General features: G+C 39.9%; 2 protein-coding genes across 5 annotated transcripts in view; one reads left to right on the forward strand and one right to left on the reverse strand.

Annotated features, from left to right (window-relative positions):
* The window catches only part of rims4 (regulating synaptic membrane exocytosis 4), a 34,778-nt gene extending 31,671 nt beyond the window's left edge, over positions 1-3,107 (forward strand). For all 4 annotated transcript variants that reach the window (XM_041034440.1, XM_041034438.1, XM_041034439.1 and 1 more), the window contains one exon: positions 2,889-3,107. In XM_041034440.1, coding sequence (XP_040890374.1) covers positions 2,889-3,107 — 219 coding nt within the window. The remainder of the gene's footprint in view (positions 1-2,888) is intronic.
* Positions 3,108-12,709: 9,602 nt separating this feature from the next.
* abraa (actin binding Rho activating protein a) lies at positions 12,710-19,877 on the reverse strand. Its single transcript, XM_041034890.1, has 2 exons — positions 18,746-19,877; positions 12,710-16,052 (listed from the first exon to the last, which is right to left on the reverse strand). The coding sequence occupies exons 1-2, from the start codon at positions 19,376-19,378 to the stop codon at positions 15,615-15,617; spliced, it is 1,071 nt and encodes a 356-aa protein (XP_040890824.1). The 5' UTR covers positions 19,379-19,877; the 3' UTR covers positions 12,710-15,614.
* Positions 19,878-20,498: the final 621 nt, after the last annotated feature.

The raw sequence follows: 20,498 nt of genomic DNA on the forward strand, positions 1-20,498 counted from the left end.
TACACTGATCATTTGCGGTCTGCCTTTTGTATCAGTGTTTGAAACTGGGATTTACACACTTTGAAGTTTAAAACTTTTCCTGTTAATTTGTCTATAATGAGAATCTCACACATGCTGCACGCGTGGCTAACAGGGGTCAGGTCAGTGGGTTTTTGAAGGCTGCGGGTCTGAGCTGCTGTGTGCTCAGTGAAGAGGTCTTAGGAACGGCCTGAGAATGCTCTGCTGCTGCTGCTGTCACTGCGTAATTAGCCCCTCAACGCCTCCTTTCTAATTATCGGCTGTCCGTCTTTCTCCGCCGCTCTACACTCTCTTCCCCTGTCCTCTGATCATCTCATTTCCTCTCTTATCTCGTGCTCTTTGACAGCGTGTACTCTTTTGTTTTGTTTCGCGTTGTGTGTTTGGTTTGTGTTTTCCGGAGTGCAAGCAATCGACTGATTTCAGTTCTGGTCTGTGAGAGTGTTTCGTTGCTAAAGAACCCTATCAGGTTCTTTAATTTAAAAAATAACCGTTATCTTTCTCTCAAAGTTCAAATACAAATGTGCTTTATTTGCACAGGTCACAGCCGATGTTGCCAAAAAGTACATGAGAGAAAATTAGTTTAAGAGTTTAAACAATAAATGTCGACAGCTTATAACATTTAGAATATTTTTCATTGTTCCTTTTCCCTTAACGTGTGACAGCACTTGATATATTTTTCAGCTTTTTTATCTCAGTCCACATAAATATAAGTTTTTTTTCCAGTATTGGGAAAGATAGCAAATCCAGGGTTTAATGTATTTTTTTTTTTTCAAAATGTGCCACTCTTATCTCTTTTTTTTCCCATCATTCTTTATTATTCCGTCTCTTCTAACCAGGGGCAGTTCCTGGTGTCAGGCAGCCCAGATAGAGACATGTTGAGAATTTGAAGTAGTCTTCGCGCACAAGAGGGATTATCATGACTTGAAAGACCACGATTATCTAGAATATCATTGTATGCTGTAGCATTTAGATTTCCCTGCATTAGAAATAAGTGATCCAGCCCAAAACATGAAAAACAGATCAAATGCACACCAAAGTACTTTTGACCATATTGTGTATTTTGTCCAGATGAATTTGCTGTCCCGCTTTCAGGTGTCACTGTGCACTTACTTGTCCCCTTAATTCAAATTCCTCCATCCATTGTCTGTACCCACTTATCCTCACTTCAGCGCAACATGCTGTGTTTTATTTAATTAAATCCCTTTTTGTCTGTCCATCAGCACCTGCACGGTGTGTTTTTGTCTTTGTTCCACTTCTTAGAAAGTGGAACAGTTGAGGATCTAGGGCACTACATTTTTCATTTTCCACCATACTCTCCTGTTCTATTTCTATTTCTCCTTTTCCACGTCTCTCTCTCTCTCTCTCTCTCTCTCTCTCTCTCTCTCTCTCTCTCTCTCTCTCTCTCTCCTAAGAAGAAGTGGTTTAGGCCAGGACCTAATTGCAGGCAGACAGAAAGAGAAATAGATTCCCCCTTTTTAAAGATGGAGGTGAATCGGTTGAAGCAGATTTTGCCTCCGAGTCTCTGTGGAAATCACTTGCAGACACATACACACTCACACATACCAAGAAAAAGAAACACAGGCATAGACACACAAGACCACCATGCAAGAAGACACACGCAAATGGCGGATATTGATTATTTTGTCCTCCGCTTGACAAGATGTGGGGCGGTCTGAGATGAGCCCGATGTTATCAGGATGTCAGGAGACAGAGGACACCTTAACATACAAACACACACAGGTTTCCAGTCACATCCCACCATCATCTCTCCCTCTCTCTCTCTACCCCACCCACCCACACACACACACAAACACACACAATCCCTCTTCATTTACTTTAATTGACACCTCAGCCAGCTTTGTGCTGCTGTAGGAGAGAGTATGAAGATCCAGTGTTGCTTCCGAACAGATTTCCAAACCATCTGGATTAATGCTAATTAACCCCGCCCTCTTAACCTTATCACTTTGTCAGTTAATCCGTCTGGTCCTTCATTACCCCCCAGAATGCTCTATGAGCAGGATTCAGTGGCCTTTGAAGCCATGTTTCGACATTAAATCCCTTGAAATAAAATGAATTGTGTTGAGTGATCCAGAAACAGTGAGGGGAACATTAGATACATCTACCTGCAAGCTGAACTGTGCTTATCAGTATCTTCTATTCAAGATTATGTGACATTTATAATAATATAGTCTGAATATTAGCAAAGATTGAGAATGAAAAACAAGTGCAACTGTGTTTTAAATTTCACATTTTCCTCTCTTAGATAACACTGCAGGTTTGCTGATCTCCCGGGAGATGTACAGTGGGTTTCTATTGTTTGCCAAATTGAATTAAAAAAAAAGAAAAAAAAGAAACTGCAATCAGTGATATATTTATTGCGGTTTCATCAGGCATAGGACTTTTAATTAATACTAGTGGCAGTAAAGTACAGAATAAAAAAACTTAAGGCAGAGCGAAATATTAATATAAATGTTTTTTCTTTTTTAATTTCCTGTTTATGGGAAGCACTCCATCCTAAAAAAATGAAATATTAAAAAAGAAAACAAAATGTTTTAGCCATGCTAGCAGCATGGGTCTGTCATTTGTCTGGTCAGTCTACCACTTTAACAACTATTGCATAGATTACCATGACGTTTTGTACAAACAGTCATGGTCCCCAGAGGATAAGACATATAGCCTTTAGTGATTCTGTGACTTTTCCTCTAGTTCTGAAAGTAAAAATCAAATTTTTTACTGAAATAGATAAGCAGTTGTCTTGCTACTCTCTCTTCCACAGGTGATTGTTTGGGGCAACTATGGACGGATGGAGTAAAAATCTAATTTTTTACTGAAATAGATAAGCAGTTGTCTTGCTACTCTCTCTTCCACAGGTGATTGTTTGGGGCAACTATGGACGGATGGACCGCAAATGCTTCATGGGTGTGGCTCGAATCCTATTGGAGGAGCTGGACCTCAGCACGATGGTGATTGGCTGGTACAAGCTCTTCCCTACCTCCTCCATGGTGGACCCAACAATGGCGCCACTCATCCGCCACTCTTCCCAGATGTCCCTGGAGAGCACCATTGGGCCCTGTTGTGAGCGATCTTAAGACTCACGCAAAAAATATGCATTTTTGTTGTTGCGACTAATATTTCATGGCTGTCTCAACTATGTCCTCAGACACATTTTTATATGCCCCGTGCCCGGGTCAGCCAGGTGGTAATGCCCCTGGAGTAGGTAGCTGTTCAGTATCTTTCACAAGGGTACTTCGACAGGTCCAACCACACTGGGGAATGAATCACTCCCCTGATAGGGAAATTACTTTACAAATCAGTAGGTAATTCTGTCACTCATTGGAAATGCACTGTAATTCTTTTGATATTTTATCAGACTGTTTCCCGAGACTCCTGGGAAGCATATTTCTTTTGTTATTGCAAACGACCGCCCCTCAGACTCACAAGAAAATGTTGCTGTCTTCAGATCTCTTTGATGAAAAAACAAAATAAAAAATAAAAACCTACTTAATGAGGATACTTCAAAGGAAGGCTCAGTTGCCAACATTGATCACATCCTATTGGGACCACAATGCACTGCGGGCTCCTCTCTGCTTCAGCTATGCGCCTTCTTCACAGCCTGCGTTCGATTCTCATTCCCAGGACTGCTTGTTGTCTTTCTGTGTCCTCATTAAGGGGCCGGACAGCCCCTGAGTGTTATCTGTCTATCCACAAGTCTGGAGAGAGTCTTAGACTGCCCTCTGATTGTTTGAGACACCAGCCTCCCAGTTTGCAGGAGCATGGGGACAGCAGGTTGTAGGTGAAAGAATCTGTGCGCAGCAGGACTGAAGAGGACTTTCAGAGAAAGAATTAAAATTATTTGTTGTAACCAACCAAGACATCTTGGTTTCAAACACACTGACTTCAGCTGTTTTTTTTTTTGTTTGTTTTTCTCACACATTTGGCCCTTTGGTGTTGAGTTCATTTGGCACTAAGTATTAGGAAGACATGAGTGAAATTCCCTTTCACCTTCTGGAAGGATCTAGATCTCTACCTGATCTTAGGGAACCAGAGTACTGCTGGGTTTCTATCCTCCCAGTGTGTTAGTACAGGAATAAAATGCATTTACCTGCAGTGACAGGTATAAGTTGGTTCCTGGGTGGATTTATGTGGCTTAAACGCAGGTTCTGAGTTCCCAAAGACAATGTGCTATCATTCTTGAAGGGTCTGTACATTTTCATTACAATCAATCAAGACATAAGTTGATTTTATTTATTACTTTGCCATCATTTGTGGAAGGTGCATAGTAGTCAAAATCAGCTGGTGTGTTTGGCAGGAATGAAAACATGCAGCTTTGTGGGTTTTAAGACAAATGTGATACAGGTCCCCATTTTACCTGGTTGTTTCTTGAATCTGTAGCAAATTGATTACATTGAACATGTGATTTCCAGCTTATGTGGACATAACACATCAAGAATAGTTTGAAACCTGATCACCTGAACCACTTCTGGAGGTGATTCTGTTTAAGCCAGATGGGATACATGCAAAAGCATTTATCTCACAATGTGTGTCACCCAGAACCTTTCTTCATGTGCAGACCTTATCATGAACCAGCCAAGTCTAAATGGGGTCTGAAATTTTGAGGGTGTTGTTTTCATTTGGTTCATTTCTGTTCTGTGTTCTGTGTCTAAATTTTCATATTCCACCTGGTTCTGTGTGTGTTTGGGGGCGGGGGGTATTGTACCTGTGCTGTAGGTAGTGCTGACACATGATGCTAATACAGATGTTTCCAAAAGCATTGAGGATGGTAGCCTGGCTCTCAGTGTAGGGCTGAAAACTTGCTGTAAATTCCACTTTAATTGTAGTTCGGCTCTTTAGTGTTCTAGAAGTAGATTTTTAAGATTCCTCCTCTCGTTTTTGTAAAGCTTTGGCTAACAGCTATCTAATAACAGTTTGTACTGTGCCAATTTCTACCAGCAAGTGTCTTCTCCTTCCTCTTCTTCAATTACCTTATGGCATGTGCCATTGTGAGGGAGGAACAGAAACAACCACTCACAACATCTGACAGCAGTATTCAGGCTGTGCAGAGAAGCGTCCCTTTTATTCTAAATTACAGCCCTAATCCACAGACCACGAAGGCACCTGGTGATTAGCCATGCTACAACTCAGTGTGTGGGGGGTGAGGGGGGAGAGGAAGGAAGCATGAAATGTACTTTGCATCATCCAAACAAAGGATCTGTCTGGACTGACGTCAGGTTTCACAGATTTAAAAAAAGAAAAAAAAAATTCACAAAAATAGGATGAATCTAAAGGGAACACAATGTGCACACTGTAGAGAAATTTATAGTTTATTAAAGAACAGAGGTAAATGTATTTCATTTGGGCACTTTATGATTCTTAATGTCTTTTTTATCTGTAAATATTATGGTTGTTAGTGTCTTTTGGAGTGAGCCAAAGTTAATCTATAACGACTTAGCCGATTTGTGTTAAAACTGACGGAGCGAAGGGATATCCTTGCTAGTTACCGTAAGATTGTAGCATTAGCTGGTAGCATCCGCATGACTGATTAAAACTTATAATTAATTAGCAGACAACTTGATTAGACTAAGCATGAGCTATACGCTACAAAGAAAGAGGAGAAATTAAATACTGTACTTTGGGTTGAGACCCAACATCAATGGACGAAAACATACATATGTAGCAGTTTAATTCAGATTTTTACGAGAGTGACTGGATTTCATTTTGGGCTTTTTTTTTCATTCGCAGACAATAACTGAAATCTGTAACAAGATTAAAAAACAAGAAAAAATTAAAAATACCTTTTTTTTTGTTTGTTTTTTTTTTTGTTTTGTTTTTTACTTCGAGGCAAGATTCCAGAACAAATTTGAAATTCTCTTACATTATGAACTAATGTTTTAGTTAAACCATACAATTTTGAATAATTTTCCTTTAAAAAAAAACAAAAAAAGCAAAATTGGCCTCAGTTTTGCCAGTAGCAGTGTTGCAGGGATATTATACGATATTAATTTCAAAACAAATTATCTACATTCTGTAAAGCAATAATCAAAAAACATCTAGTCATTGCAGTTTTTCAGAACAAACTGGAAAATGACAACCTTACCCAGGAATTTTCACTGCAGTCAGATTCAAGGAGACAAGTTATCTTGTGGCATATGTTGCATGAATATCAGAACTTTTGAAGGATAGGAAATCTGCTTTTGTTTCACTAACAGATTATGTCCTGTTGTCCAAGAAAAAAAAATAAGGCAGCAACATTATTATGGTTTGAAACACCCTTAAAATAGCTTGAAAATCTGAACATATTAACTGAAAATACCTTGCAGAGGTCTGTCAATTTACTGCAGCACATTCATGTGTTTTTTGCCATAAACTTTTTCAGGGCAAGTGTCATGTAGTATCTGAGGAACTCTGTAAAAAAAGAAGTTGAAATGTAAAACCCCATGTAACATAAGAATTTTGGAATTGAAAAATGCAGGAACATTTTTCACACCCTAAATTACATTGAGTAGCATAGATTTTAATCTAATGAGTCCCTGGTAGTTAGAACAAACAGTTTTTTTAATAAATGGAATGAATGAAAGGGGTGATATTAGAACCGCTGTATAGATAAAATATATAAGTATATAAATAAATATAAAATCAATGAATTCATTTTACTGTGACCCAAGGAATGTGTTTTTGTCTGTGTTCTTTCGTGCCAAAATTTAAACATATGTTGAGGGCTGATTTCCCAAATGAGGACCAATGAAAGAGGAAGTTTACACACGTGGCATTAACTTTTCTTTCAGTAACCCATAAAGCAGAGCACATTCTGGGTGAAAGAAATGGCTTTCCGTCCAAGAACAGGGACTGTGTGGCTAAAACAAACGTAATTTTGCATGATAATGAGCTAGATTTAGTGCAGATAGATCACAATGAGAGTTATAAATATGAAGTTGCAGTGGTAACCATCATAGAAGTTTCCCATCTATCCACATCTAACCTGCAGCAGCTGCCTATACAACACACGTAAACAGACATTTAACGAAGCATTAATCAATGTCAAAAAAAAGTTGATTCTTCACTGTACCATTTAAAATACTTTTCTAACAGTTCCTATTGGGGGTGGGGCAGCATGGCAGCAGTAGTATGGAATGCATGCAGTGAATGATGGGTTGTCTATGATGGCTACAGGTGCAGATTCTGGCATTAGTGTGAATTTGGTGTAAACGTGTATACAGCTGACCCATGCAAGAACATTTTCTTCTCTAATTGTTTGAGAGAGAGAGAGAGAGAGACAAAATATATGCCAACATTGCTAGCAGGATTAAGAGTAGTTAATGTTTGTTTATTAAAACTGATTGTGTAATTTTCTTCATCAAAAGCTTCTTGTTCACCAGTCTGAGTTTGTTTGTGACATTTTGTAACTTTGAAGGGAAGTGAATGAACCATGAAGACGTTATAGTTGACATGATCAGCACCAAAAATGTACCTTTTTGCATTCCCCCATATTTTGATTGTGTCTGCCACATGGATGTTAATTATGTATCTACTACTACCAATTGTAATGTAAGTAGAGGCCTTAAACACACTGATATCCATTTTGTCAGGGCTAAGGACTAAGAATTGTCACATAAAGTAATCAAAACAACGCAAAAAAAAAGTTTTACAGTGTCACCATTTCAACCCATTGCTTAAAGTGATTTAAGTGTCATCTATGGAAATTATTATCTTTGCGTATGTTCTTAATGAATTTCTGATATAATGATACTGATACTGATTTCAACTGACTATTTGTGTATTCTCCCCACTCCTTGGTGTGGGCTTAATTGAACAAACTGAGCAAAAAATAAATAATAATTTTGCAGCGTAGATATTCAAACACTGACCTGTTTCTTAAGACTTATTTTCTAAACTTAGAGAAATGAAAAAAAATGACACTATTGTTTCTTTGTTGATGTTTAAATGCACATGATGGTACTTTGTGCTTTCAATCAAGTAGAGTAAATAAAAAACAAAAGAATGTTCGCATTATAGCCGGAATTTTTCATGAAGATCTGGGGTCTTTTTCCACCCTTACAGCCTTTCAGGTTGTCATTCTGCAAAACCAGACATTTTTCCTTCCTTCTGCTCAGCTTTTAGGCCAGTGCCCAAGATACAAGGGAAAAAAGCAGCCTACGTGTTTAGCTAATCACATTTAGCTGTGAAAGTAACATGACAATAACATAACATTCTTAAACTTTTCCCATACCAGTTCTCTCGTCTTACACTGACTATACACACAACGTTGTAGCTATCGCAAGTTCCCTGATTAAAACAGCGGCTTTTACATGATTCGAGTTGTACAGTGAAGCAGGTGAAAACATGGGTTCCTGAAGCATTTTTCCTGATTGTAAATTCACCTGTCAATCAATATGTGAATAGAAGATATGTAACATGAAAACAAATCTACAAACATCCATAAAAGTAACTAACTAATAATAAGTAATTTGTGGGCTTCGTGGATGCATTAAGAGAAATGGACAATTGAATGTTCCAAGATGGTGTCAGCTAATATCAATGGATGTTGCTCGCTCACTGAAAAAAGTCTTTCAGGTTTCCAACTGTACATAAATAGCTAGCATTAGCTGGCACGCTCAGAGCTAACCTTGATTTGCCTTTTCTGATTTTGTTGAGTTTAAAGATTGTGTGAATTCACACAAAGACTGCATGGGCAAAGTCATGAAGTTTGTCTGTTTTTGCAGAAGATCAACCTAAAAGTGAATCTGGGTAGAATTCCCTTTGAAGTTCTTTAAGAAAATTCCCTTCTGTTCCCTGAGCTTAAATCATCCATATCTTTTTCCTTTTAAGTATGAGTTTCACTTATTAGAAAGAAAGAGAGCACTATTTGTGCCCTTTTCTTTTAGAGTGACAGTGTGCGCGTTTCTAGACACATATCATGTTCTCTCCGGGGGAAGAGGTGGAGGAGTGGGAGGATGAAAGGGTATAGCTGCAGCTCCTCTGTGGTTGTTACGAAACGGTGGCTGGTGGATCCCAAAAGCAACACATCTCCTCCAGTCTGCTGTGCTGCAGAGGCAGCGGTTCCCAAACTTTTTTTTTTCTCCTCAGAGGCCCTCCCCAACCCAGCCCTCATAAAAGTTTCCCCCACATGCCATCTGGTAGATCCTCTCATCCAAAGCGATCCACATTACCATGAGCGAATACATTTTTAGGTTGGGTGACCCCAGTGCGAATCAAAGTGCCATGGAGTTTTGTAACTTGTGTTTCTCAACGCTGTTCCTGATGAATCTATCCTTCAGCATTCTCTGTAAGTTTCATTTTTCATTTTTCATATTTCAGGCTCACATTGTCGTTCATACACTGGTGTTGAAACTTTGGGCTCCAATGACGAAACTTTCAAACAGATCCTCCGTTTTATTTATCCAGTGATATAAAGCCATTTTTATCTGCAGCATTCACAGCCTTAAATTCCCATCACTAGACCGTCATTTGAGGCCTTTTGAGGACATTGAGACATTTCCAAACGTCATTTTCCTAAGGCCCCTGATATTACATGAAGGTGATGTTTTGATTTTGGGATATGAGATGAGAAGCAATGGAAGCAATGCCGATGGAGAATCTGATTTTCTCACTGGTAAGAATTTATTCAGAGTATGTAAAAACATATACTTTTAGCTACACTTTCATTTGGTAAAACACATTCAGTGTCAGCTGCTCTATCCTTCAGTTTTCTGCTGAGAAGCTTCATTGGAGCAACTGATGTTGTTTGTTCAAACTCAACATTTAAAGAATTACCTAGTCATTTATGGATTTCAAACTTCTCTTCACAAGTATGTTGTAATTTTTTAAATTCTCAACCCTTTTCATTCTATCTGTAGGTTAACAGCTCAACAGATGTTTGCATAAACTAATTTAGTAAAGAATTAAGCAGTAAATGTCCATCAGCATTGCTTTCCATTTGTTGCTCATGTATTACTGCCTTGAGGACCTGAATGTTATCAGAAGAGTAACAAAATGGTGTAAGTTTAGTTTTATTCACTGTACTGTCATTTAAAACATGAGTATATTTGCAGATTCTTTGGAAAACTGTTATATTGTTGAGTAAATGCACAATTTGGTGTATTGTTATTCTATTCCAGCTGTCAATAAAATAGTTTAACTCCATCATTTGATATTTTATTGTTTGTTTTTAATTTGTGTATTTGTTAAATTTGTGGTGGAAACATCTAATGTTAACATTACTATTATACACCTTAGGCCACTGTAAACAAATCATAAAGATCAAGCTAACTAATTATTGCCACCAACTGATTTAATTAAATGCCTGCTTGATTTTTTTTTTTTTTTTTTTTTGAGATTTGGACTGATAACATTACATGTTAACATATCAGTTCATTAGTGATTGTTGTTAGTTCAGAGTCTGATCGTACATCACATCCTTATACACTGCCCCCATGTTCATGTGATTAACTGCATCTTTGGAAGCATAGCATTCATGTCTGAGGATACGCACATGTAGTTAAAAGCAAACAACAGGTAAAGGCTGACGAACTACAAACTTTTCTGAACCTCAATAAACTGCAGAACTCTTATGGGAACAGATGAGAAGGGATGGAAGAAGAGAAAAAAGGCACAGGGGAGGAGGAGGAAAAACAATAATAAGAAAGAGATGGAGAAAGAGAATGAGATGGGGAGCTGGAGAGAGAAGGAGGGGAGAGAAGGGATTCATTTTGTTTGACAGTCAGCAGCTAAGCACGACCAAGTATGAAGCTTTAGCCTGTCTGTCTAGATGGAATACTCTATCTACATCCTCTTTCTTGACATAGCTTTCTGTCCTTATATCTCCTTTTTCTCTCATGGTATCTCTCTTGTTCTCTTTCTGTCTTTCTCCTCACATCACTCACTATGTCTCTCTCCCTGTGTCCCTCTCTCACTGGCAGATGTCCAGACTCCCCGACGACCAAAATGATCAGTTTGTATTAATGTCTCTCTCTCTCTCTCTCTCTCTCTCTCTCTCTCTCTTTCTCTCTCTCTCTCTCTCTCACACACACACACTCAAACATTCCTATCTTACCAACAGTGGACTGCCAGTCTACGCCAACCAAGTGTGGACTGCAGTTTCCAGTTATTTAAAAAAAAAAAAAAACAGCATTTTTATTTAAGTGAGTGTTTTAGTGAGCATTCCAATAATCAAACCCTTGACCTAAAGAATTTTGAAACAATCCTCTTACATCCTTGAACGATTTAGACCCCTCCCAACTTTCAGAGAGATGAAGACAGGGGGTCATGTAGTGGAAAACTGTGACTTGCTGCCATTTTGCTGCAACATCGAAGAGCGTTTTGTATGTATGAGTATGTATACACAAAGTAGGTTTGGGTCTGCCATGGCCCTGCAATTCATCTCTGCGGAGTAAAATATGCGCAGGTCCTCACTTGGATGAAATTAAAAATAAATTCAATATAGACTTTAAGGCATAATTATTGCATGATTTATGACATGACCAACAGTGATCCTCCAAAATGTCCCCTGTTGGCTCAGTGCTCCAGTGTTGGTGAGTGTGGGTGGGGGGGGGGGGGGGGGGGGTGTGAGGCCGGGAGGTCCACTGTTGGATAGATATGGAAGCGCACACACACACACGCACAAAGCAGTTGCGTGACAGGAAGCCAGGTCACACTAGGCAGACACACTCACACACAGGCAAAGGCATGACTTGCATGCACATGCGCAGACTGACAGACACCACATCACACACTCCCACTCACACATACACACACACACACACAAGTGCTAGCGTGACTTGCATACGCAAAGACAGAAAGACAAATTCACACACTAAAATTGGATGAACCAGCAGGAGGCCCTCAGATGGTGCAAATGTAAAATGAGACATAAATCATATTCTCCATGGGGGAAATTACAGTTCCAAACAACAGCATGTTTCACCTCAGTAAAACACTGACACCACATAGGAAGGAGTTGTGCTTAGATACAGACATTCCTCTACCACACTGTGGTGCCCCCTACGGCGTGACTGTATTGTAATGTGACATTTTCAGGTACTTCAATTTGTACATAATAAGAAATTAGGAAATAAAAAATATAGGGTGCTGGACTTTGACTCACTCCAGCTGCATTGGGCACAGGCTCACCAAAACTGGACAGTGGAAAACATGGAAAAACATGGCCTGGTCTGGTGAATCTGGATTTCTGCTGAGGCAAGCAGATGACAGGGTCAGAATGTGGCATCACCAACATGAATCCACTGACCCAACCTTCCTTGTGTCAACAGTCCAGGCTGCTGCTGGTGGTGTAATGGTGTGTGGAGTGTTTTCTTGGCACACTTTCGGCCCCTTAATACCAGTCATGTTTTGAATGCCACAACCTTTCTGAGTATTGCTTCTGATCACGTTCATCATTTATGGCCACAATTCGCCATACTTCCAGCATGAGAGTGCTCTGTGTCACAAAGCAAATGTCATCTCAAACTCGTTTCATGAACATGACAATAAGTTCTTCAGTCGCCTCCTCAGTCACCAGTTCTGAATCCAGTAAAATACTTTTGGGTTGTGGTAGAACACGATTGTAACATCCAATGTCACAAACACGCTAGGTTTATTTTCTGTTAACCTTTATTCAGGGAAGTTTCATTGAGAGGAAGCCTCTCTTGCAGGAACACCAGTACAACCACAGCCTTATTCACTGGCCACTGGCGCAAGCGCTGCTTTTTCACTTTCCCTACCCAGATTTATCCCGCTGGCCTGGATTGAACCGACGACCTCCAGGTCACAAGCTCGCTTCCTGGACTTCTTTGTCTTGCTAGTGTTGCATACAAAGAGTGTGCGCTGTTAACCCTGCTCGGGCTACTTCAGGGTTTCACCCTGGTGTTTTCACCCCACCTTCAAGTTTGCTTGTTTAAAAAAAAAACATCAGCAGTCCAATGTGGACATGTCATAGTTAGTTTCACATAAAAGAAGAAATTAATACACACAATGCAGTTTGTCAATAAATGTGAAATATAAAACGCCTCTGTATTGCAGTTGTGATTGAGCCACTTCAATCATTAACAGACGTCTAGGTTGTCTCAACTCTCCCAGGCGGCCTCTACTTCCCCTCACCAATCCTCTGCTCCACTCCTTTCCTTCCCTTATCCCCTCCAGAGGACAACCTAGTAGCAAAGGGGGGTGTAGTGAGGAAGAAAAGTGAAAAAGCTCAGCGATCTGCCAACAGTGTCTGGACTGACAGCCACAGAGTCCACAAGGGCTTAAGACTGTCTCACTGCAGCATCAGCAAGCGCTTAAGGGCTCTGGCGTGAACTTCTGGAAACTTCCCCAAGGATTTTTAGCAAGTGTGCAAGCCTGTAGACTTTTCGGAGTGAATAGGCCATAATTCACTGTAGCAGTGAATGATGACACTGGGGAGGCATCCAAGAAACTAAAGCATTAAGCCCACCAGGTGGAATATAAAGTTAAACCTATGACTATAAATAACCTTTTTTTACATCTTTAATTGTTTCAGACAAATGTTTCTGTTCTTATGTAAGAATAGATGGTTGTATATATCTGGACTTTTGGCAGCAAACGGTGTTGCTGCATCCAGCATTACTTTTGACTTCATAAAGCATTTCTAATTTCATTCAAACCTCGGTCAATGAAGATTGAAAAGCATCTTATATACAGCATGTGTGAGTATATTGAAAAGAAAATATGAATTAGGTGCTTTACCATCAACTGTTTTGGAACAAATAAACTAGGCTGCATATTGTTGTCAAACAACAAAAAAACAATGAAGTCAGTTTTAAGCAGCTGTGTCTTCATTCTGAGAATCACTGTCCACACTTGAAAGTGTTACAACATTTTGAAATTTACTAGTAAAACGTTTAAATGTGTCGCCAAAGATTTGAATCAGCCACCTCACGTTCTGTGTTTCATTGTGGCGTATGAAGCCTCAAACGTCATCGGTCATGTGATCACGGAGCTTTGATACAAGCCTCAACTGTGTTTCGAACCAGTTCTTTCAAAAGAAAGAAATGGGCTTTGGAGCCTCAGTGTCAAAAGTCCCATCTCTAGTTGACACTGAGCACAGCAAATAACGCACAACTATAATTTCACAGTTTCAGTGCTAAATAGATTTTCCATAGACAAAACCCTTACAGTAATCTTAATCTGTGCATGATACACCACCCTGTACAATTCTTATAACATGTTTTGTCATTCTGAAAGAAAAAAAATTGATGAAGCACCTCTAAGTTTCATTCACATCACTCAAGTCTCTCCTTAACGTTAAAATGAGGTAAATTACATTTCACAATACAATTATTTACTTGAAAACTATTACACATTACACATGCACTCTGTGGACAAGTGGTTTTCATACATAAATTAACAGATAAGATTGCTATTACTGTGCTCATGCTTCTTCCTATTAATGGTTTCTTTTACAGATAAAATGCTAAATGTTCTTATCTCATAAAGCTAAGAAGCTTTCTTGCTTTGAAAAACAAGGACAAAAAGGCAAATAAACCAGTCAGCTGGCTAGGGAACAGTTCACAGATAATTATTGTGGTCCAGAAAATGTTAATAGTTCTTACTTCTGACCGATCAGTCTGTAAAGAGCAGCTTCACCTGGCTCAGTCTGCTTTTAAATGAAACAACAGCATCCATATACTGTACATCCACTTGTCTCTATATAAGTATTGAGCAAGAATTTATTTGTTAAGCATTTTAAATTCAAATCCCACACGAACCACACATACAATAACAAAAATGTAAAAAAAAAAATCCAATGGTAACTGACCGATCATTTAGTATAACAATTTATTTTTCCTCTGGTGTTCCTGCCTTAATGTAATAGCTCAAACTGCTGCTAGGTTTTATTCAGTCATGTATTTTAAGCTCTGCTAGCAACAGACACTAAAGTCGGTCCAAATAGAACAAAAGAAAAAAAACTTTGGTCACATTGATGTGTAATTCTTGTTTTGATTGTTTGTTCTGTTTTTGTCCTGTTGTCATTAAGTATATCTAAAACACCCAAAAGTCATAATATTTTGTGGCAAGGCTAATTTCACGCTAGCTTGTTTTCAACAAAGTTATCTTAAGAGGACAAAGCAGAGATTTTTTTTAAGTCTGTCAGTGAATTATGAGGTGAAATTAGCTGCAAGTTTCTTCAGCTGCAGTCAAGTTAAGCCTTCTAGTATGACTGACATTGTGGAAGATTCTCAAGGCTTCTAGCATGTAGCATAGTTAGCAAGGCGAGAATGGTTAGCATGCTAAAGATAGCTTTCCTTCACCGGATGACCTGTCAGGTATATGAGAAGAACTAATGAGTCTGGTGTGTGTGTGTGTGTCTAGCTTACACGTGTGTACTCACATACCTATTTTGAATAGAGTCTTTGAGATACTACATTTCCTTTCAGAGTTTTTGTCCTGAAAGCTGTGTGTCATGTGTGGATTACCACATTATAATCATACTGTAGGATATTATTTTTCTGTCTCTTAAGAATATTCCTCCATTTTTCTTGCATACAGGATGTAGCGACGCGGTTGGTATGGCTGGCATCGTTTCTCGTGAGATTTCTTGGTGCGTTTGCATGCATGTGAATGTTTGCAGGACATCACACCTGTCCTCAGTCCCTCAGGGTAATAATAACATCATCATCCTGTCCTTTCCACAGCATCTCACCCTCAAAGTCCAGCATCTTGTGTTTGCGACAACGCAGAAGGATGCCCACCACCTTATCCGAGATCTTCACGTAGCGGTCAAAGAGGCGGCCGAAGGTGATGATCGTCCTGCCCTCTTTATCTTTGAAGCCCATGTCTTTGATAATCCACACCATCTCCTCCATCTCCCTGTGGATGTGTTTCTGTGCCCGGTCGCCTCTCTCGGCTGTCTTGGAGCCGTCTTTGGGTCGACCATAACCGGAGTCCCCCTTGCGGAGGCGCTGAGCCATGGCGTACTCAAAGTCAAACTCTTCACTGAAGGGGTTGAGCTTCTGGCCCTCCATGTGCTGCTCGGACCACTGCTGCCAACGGCTTTTGATGTCGCCCATTGTGGCAATCTTAATCTGAAGACAAATGATGACAGGAAGGTAAACATCAGATTTATCAGTTCATGAATTTTCCTAAACATTGAGACTACTTTTCCCATAAACCCAAATGTATCCTGTTTCAGAAAGGTCGCTGCACTTTGCCAGATAAAACTAGGCACTACCTCTGCAGTGACCCCACCTCTCTGCCTATATGTTAACATTGATTAATGAGTCTCTACCTTTAAATAAACGTATTTCTAGTTGGTGTAATTGATCCCTTGCATGACCTTTGCTTTGTGCTCAGACACATATATTAATAGAAATTTGTTTGCTCATGTAAGCCTGTATGCTCAAACATTGCATTTTACATCCTGTGCGTCTTCTCATTGCTTGTTTTCTCCCTTTCTGCTTCCATTCTCACTCTCTTTCCTCTTCCCCCCCATGTCTTCTCCTCCCTCTCTCCTTCCTGCACAGTTGGTATTTTCCGCAGCTTGCCAGGCCTTCAGATCAGTGTCATCAGATCTCTTTGGCATTTGGTCTATGAAAAGTGAAGACTTGTCACTGATGGACCTTCCACAAAACTGTATTAACCCTGAAAGAGATAATGCTCCTGATTCCCTTTTTTGTTTTTCTATTTTTTTGTGACCTCATCTTTCATTGTTAGCATTTGTTCTTACTTTTACTTTTAATACTTAAGTACATGTTGCTGCTTATATTTCTGTGCATTTGTTTAAGAGAATGAATTGTAATTTATTTATAAATACTTATTTCAATTAATATTAAAACGCATAAAGTGTCTTTTAGCTAGTTTTTTTTTATTTTTTTTTATAAGACATGCTATTGGAATGGCTGTAGTGGGGGCAATGTTAGTTTTTCGGCTGCCAATCACTTTGGTGTAGACTGAATATCTCACCTTTTGGATATATCACTATGAAATTTGGTCCCAGAGGATGAAAACTGACTTTTCATCTCGTGCCACCATGATACTTTGATTTATTACCAAATTCCAACAAAACTAATAAGTTAGTGGAGCCCAAACCAGAGCTGCTGTCTGTTTTAATGAAATAAATTGCCTTTACTCTGTTTCTCATATCTCTTGACTGTCTCTCACATTGCCTCTCTCACTCATGTCCCTCTCTCCTTTCACCCTGTTTTGCCCTCACTGACTGTTCCACCTGAAGGTCAGATTGGAGAACACATTCCAGTGCACGACTATATTTATTTACATATATTCCATTGCGCTGCAGTCCAGCTTGTGTTTTTATGAGTTGGATTCGCTCTCTGGCGACCCCTTTGACACACTGGGGGGCCACTGGCCGCCTACTTTGCCTTTTATAGGAGAGATTTTAGCATTGGAGTTATGCAACCGTTATGTTGTTTGGTGTCTGTGAGGGCGTTGGATTTCTCCAGGTGACATCAAAGGGACTTTTTCTTAAACTTGTTTATGCATGCTGTGTGACTTGTGTGGGGATATTTATGCTCTGTTTTAAGGTATTTGTCCTCCACTGTGTGTTTAATTCAGGGACAGGGGAAACATTTATTGTGGTGATAGAGAATGCAGACAGGAGAAGCTCACAAGTGTCTTGTCAGAACTTGTGTAGCTTTAACCCATTGTCTCATGCTTAAAAGAAAAACATAGTTAAAGGGTAGTTATGCAAGGTTATATTGGCTTTTCTATAAGCCTGTCTAACAACACTCAAATGTGCAAAGGACCAATTGCAAATGACCTCTATTACAAAGTAAGAGGTTTGGATGTTAGCCAGGGAAATAAAAGTGTTTGGCCTGTTCTGTCATCACTTTCACTTGTCGTTCCAGACTTTGTAAGGACACATTACCAAAAAGTGTCCCCCAGCAGCTTTCTTCCTCTGTTTTATTTTAGATATTTTGATATTTGCATAGGGCATTCCCTATGGAGGTTCCATTAAACCTGCAAGAAGTATGAGTTGCATACAGAGAAACATATTTTATACAGGATGTTGTAGGCTTCAGCTCCATTATTTAGCAAATCAATTGTTTTATACTGTTAAATACTAGTTCAATTATAAATTCTGAAAAATTTCAAGGTGTTTTTTTTTCTTTGTTTTTTTGGGGGGGTTTTTGTTTTTTACAAAAATCACATAAAAGCATCTTGGTCAGGCTAGCGAGCTAAGAGATAGATTTTTATTTGTTTTATATTCTGTAATGTTCTTTTTGGGCCACTTGGGGGCTGCACCTTATGATGGTGGTGAAAATTTTGGCAAACAGTTGGAACAATATTACTGTTAATCTGCACTGTTTTTCTGGCTGCTTAATGAATGTTAGTCCAGTATTCTCTCCATTTTGCTCTGGTTTGGTTATTCGCAGCTACATTCTCCACTATGTTCACTGGCTAGCTGCATTTGGTTCTGGGCAGGTAGCATACATTTGGCTCATCAGAGATTTATTTTTATTTTTTGCTGAAAACTGCTGTGTCCTGTTGCTGGAAACTAAGTTGATGAAAGCACTCAGAGGATGTACAAAACAGTGAACTGACTATAAAACTGAATCAGAAAGATGAATTAGGCAAAAATGTTCAGACTTGGGTGACAAGTCTCTCTGAGATCATCAAAACAAAGGACACCTTTCACATCGTATTGGATCCATAGCTTTGAATTTAAGTTCAGTTCTAATTTATGTTAAATTATGCTGGTATGTCATCACTTTTAAACTTCTTTAAATCCATTTCTAATCTTTGCGGTTAATCACTCTACCTTGGGCCTCTCGGTTTGTTTCTTGGACTGGATGTCACCGTGTTCAGTTTTGGATTCACTGTTGTCACTGAGCACTGCCTCCTCTCCGATCCCGCTGTCCTCTGTGTCCACACTGCTACTCCTCGACCCCTGCTTCTTCTCTTGGAGCATCAACTTCCTGTCTTGGATGACCCCTCCTCCTCCTGCACTCTGAAGAGCCCTCATCTGGCGCCGTCGTGTTGGTGACTCGTTGCCCAAGAACGGCTTGCTCTCCTCGGGACCCGACTCCATCTTGCCTCGGATGGCATTGACCAAATCACTGCTGCTGCACTCGCTGCGTTTCGGCTGGACCGTCTTGGTGACAGAACAGGTCCTGATCTTACTCCCACTGGTATCGGAGGCATCCGATGCAATTACACGTGGAGTGACAGTAAGTTTGACCATGTGGTTGCGCTCTTTTTTGTCTTCCTCCTCAACAGATGAGGGCATCCAGCCACTCGGGATAGCATCCTGCTTGTCAGAGTGTTCATTGGCCCAGCCCTGCCAGCTCTTGGCCAAGTTGGCCACCATAGCGGCACATTTTATCTTCCGCACTGCCCGTTTGAAAGCCTGAGGCTCCTGTGGTGAAACTGTTGTGGTCCCACCGCTACTCATTGTGACAAGTTTCTAGATGGGATAGTTTTCCAGAAATTGGTATTTTGCTTGTCTTTAATTTTTTCCAGTATTTTAGAAATAAATTCTAACAAGGCCTTCTAACAAGGAGTGTGTTGTCGCTTCTCCTAGAGTCGTCTTGCGTCTGTGAATCTGATGAAGTCAAACTGAGAAATCGGCTCAATGCAAAAGACACTGAATGGTATCAAAGTCTTTAAAGTTCTTTGAATCTGCCAAAAAAAAAACAGTTCTGGTTATGTTCTGGCAAAAATTCGAGTTAAGAAATGATAAGAAAGGTGAAGAGAGAGCTGAACCCAAACTGCAGTTCTGACTCAAATCTTTAAAAACTCCTTGGTTAACCGTTCCAACTGATCATGAACAAAAATCCACACACCTCAGCCTTTATAGCCGGGATGGATCTTGACAAAAACATCCAGAGCCTTCCAGATCATCAGTCGGTCAGTGGGTGAGCCACCGGTGTGAAGAGTGCGAGGACTTTGGCTTTAATCCCCTGCTGAAGCCCCTCTGGCTCCACAGTGGCCTTTAAATAGGGAGGGGTCGTAAAGGAAGCAACTTTGCGCAGGGTCCACGTGAGACAGGAAAATCCAGTGTCAACATTCTTGTTACTGCCCCATGGGTTCATGCACACACACACACACACACACACAGTGACTGGGGAGTGGAATTTCTCCCAGTGGGATCTGGGGAACAGGTGCCCAGTGTTTTTAGCGGCTTGGAGGTTTCTGTCCTCACACACAAATAATGCTGCAACACAAGCAGGCCTTTGCTGTGAGTCAGTTTGCTATACATGGGGGGCCAGTATGTGTGTGTATGTATGTATGTATATCTATCTATCTATCTATCTATCCATCTGTCTGTCTGTCTATATATCTATCTATACACACACACACACACACACACACACACACGGGTGTTTTCATTCAAATATGCATCTTTCCTTTTTCCTAAGCTATGCTTTGATCCCTTGGATGTGTGGCTGTCTGCTGTGAATTCCTAAATTGTGGGTCACAGAAAAAGCATGAGAAGTGTTTGTCTGCATGCCTGTGCATGTGTGACTGTAGCTATTTCAGTCACTGTGTATATTTGCGAATATGTGTGTGTG

The sequence above is a fragment of the Toxotes jaculatrix genome, chromosome 3, assembly GCF_017976425.1.
Source record: "Toxotes jaculatrix isolate fToxJac2 chromosome 3, fToxJac2.pri, whole genome shotgun sequence".
NCBI classification, from domain to species: domain Eukaryota; kingdom Metazoa; phylum Chordata; class Actinopteri; family Toxotidae; genus Toxotes; species Toxotes jaculatrix.

What these genes read in the sequence shown, in the direction of transcription:
- abraa (XM_041034890.1), bottom strand. Translation starts at nt 19,378, where the DNA reads ATGAGTAGCGGTGGGACCACAACAGTTTCACCACAGGAGCCTCAGGCT. An exon ending in AACAAACCGAGAGGCCCAAG is followed by an intron (nt 16,053 to 18,745) that starts GTAGAGTGATTA and finishes ATTTGTCTTCAG; the next exon opens with ATTAAGATTGCCACAATGGG.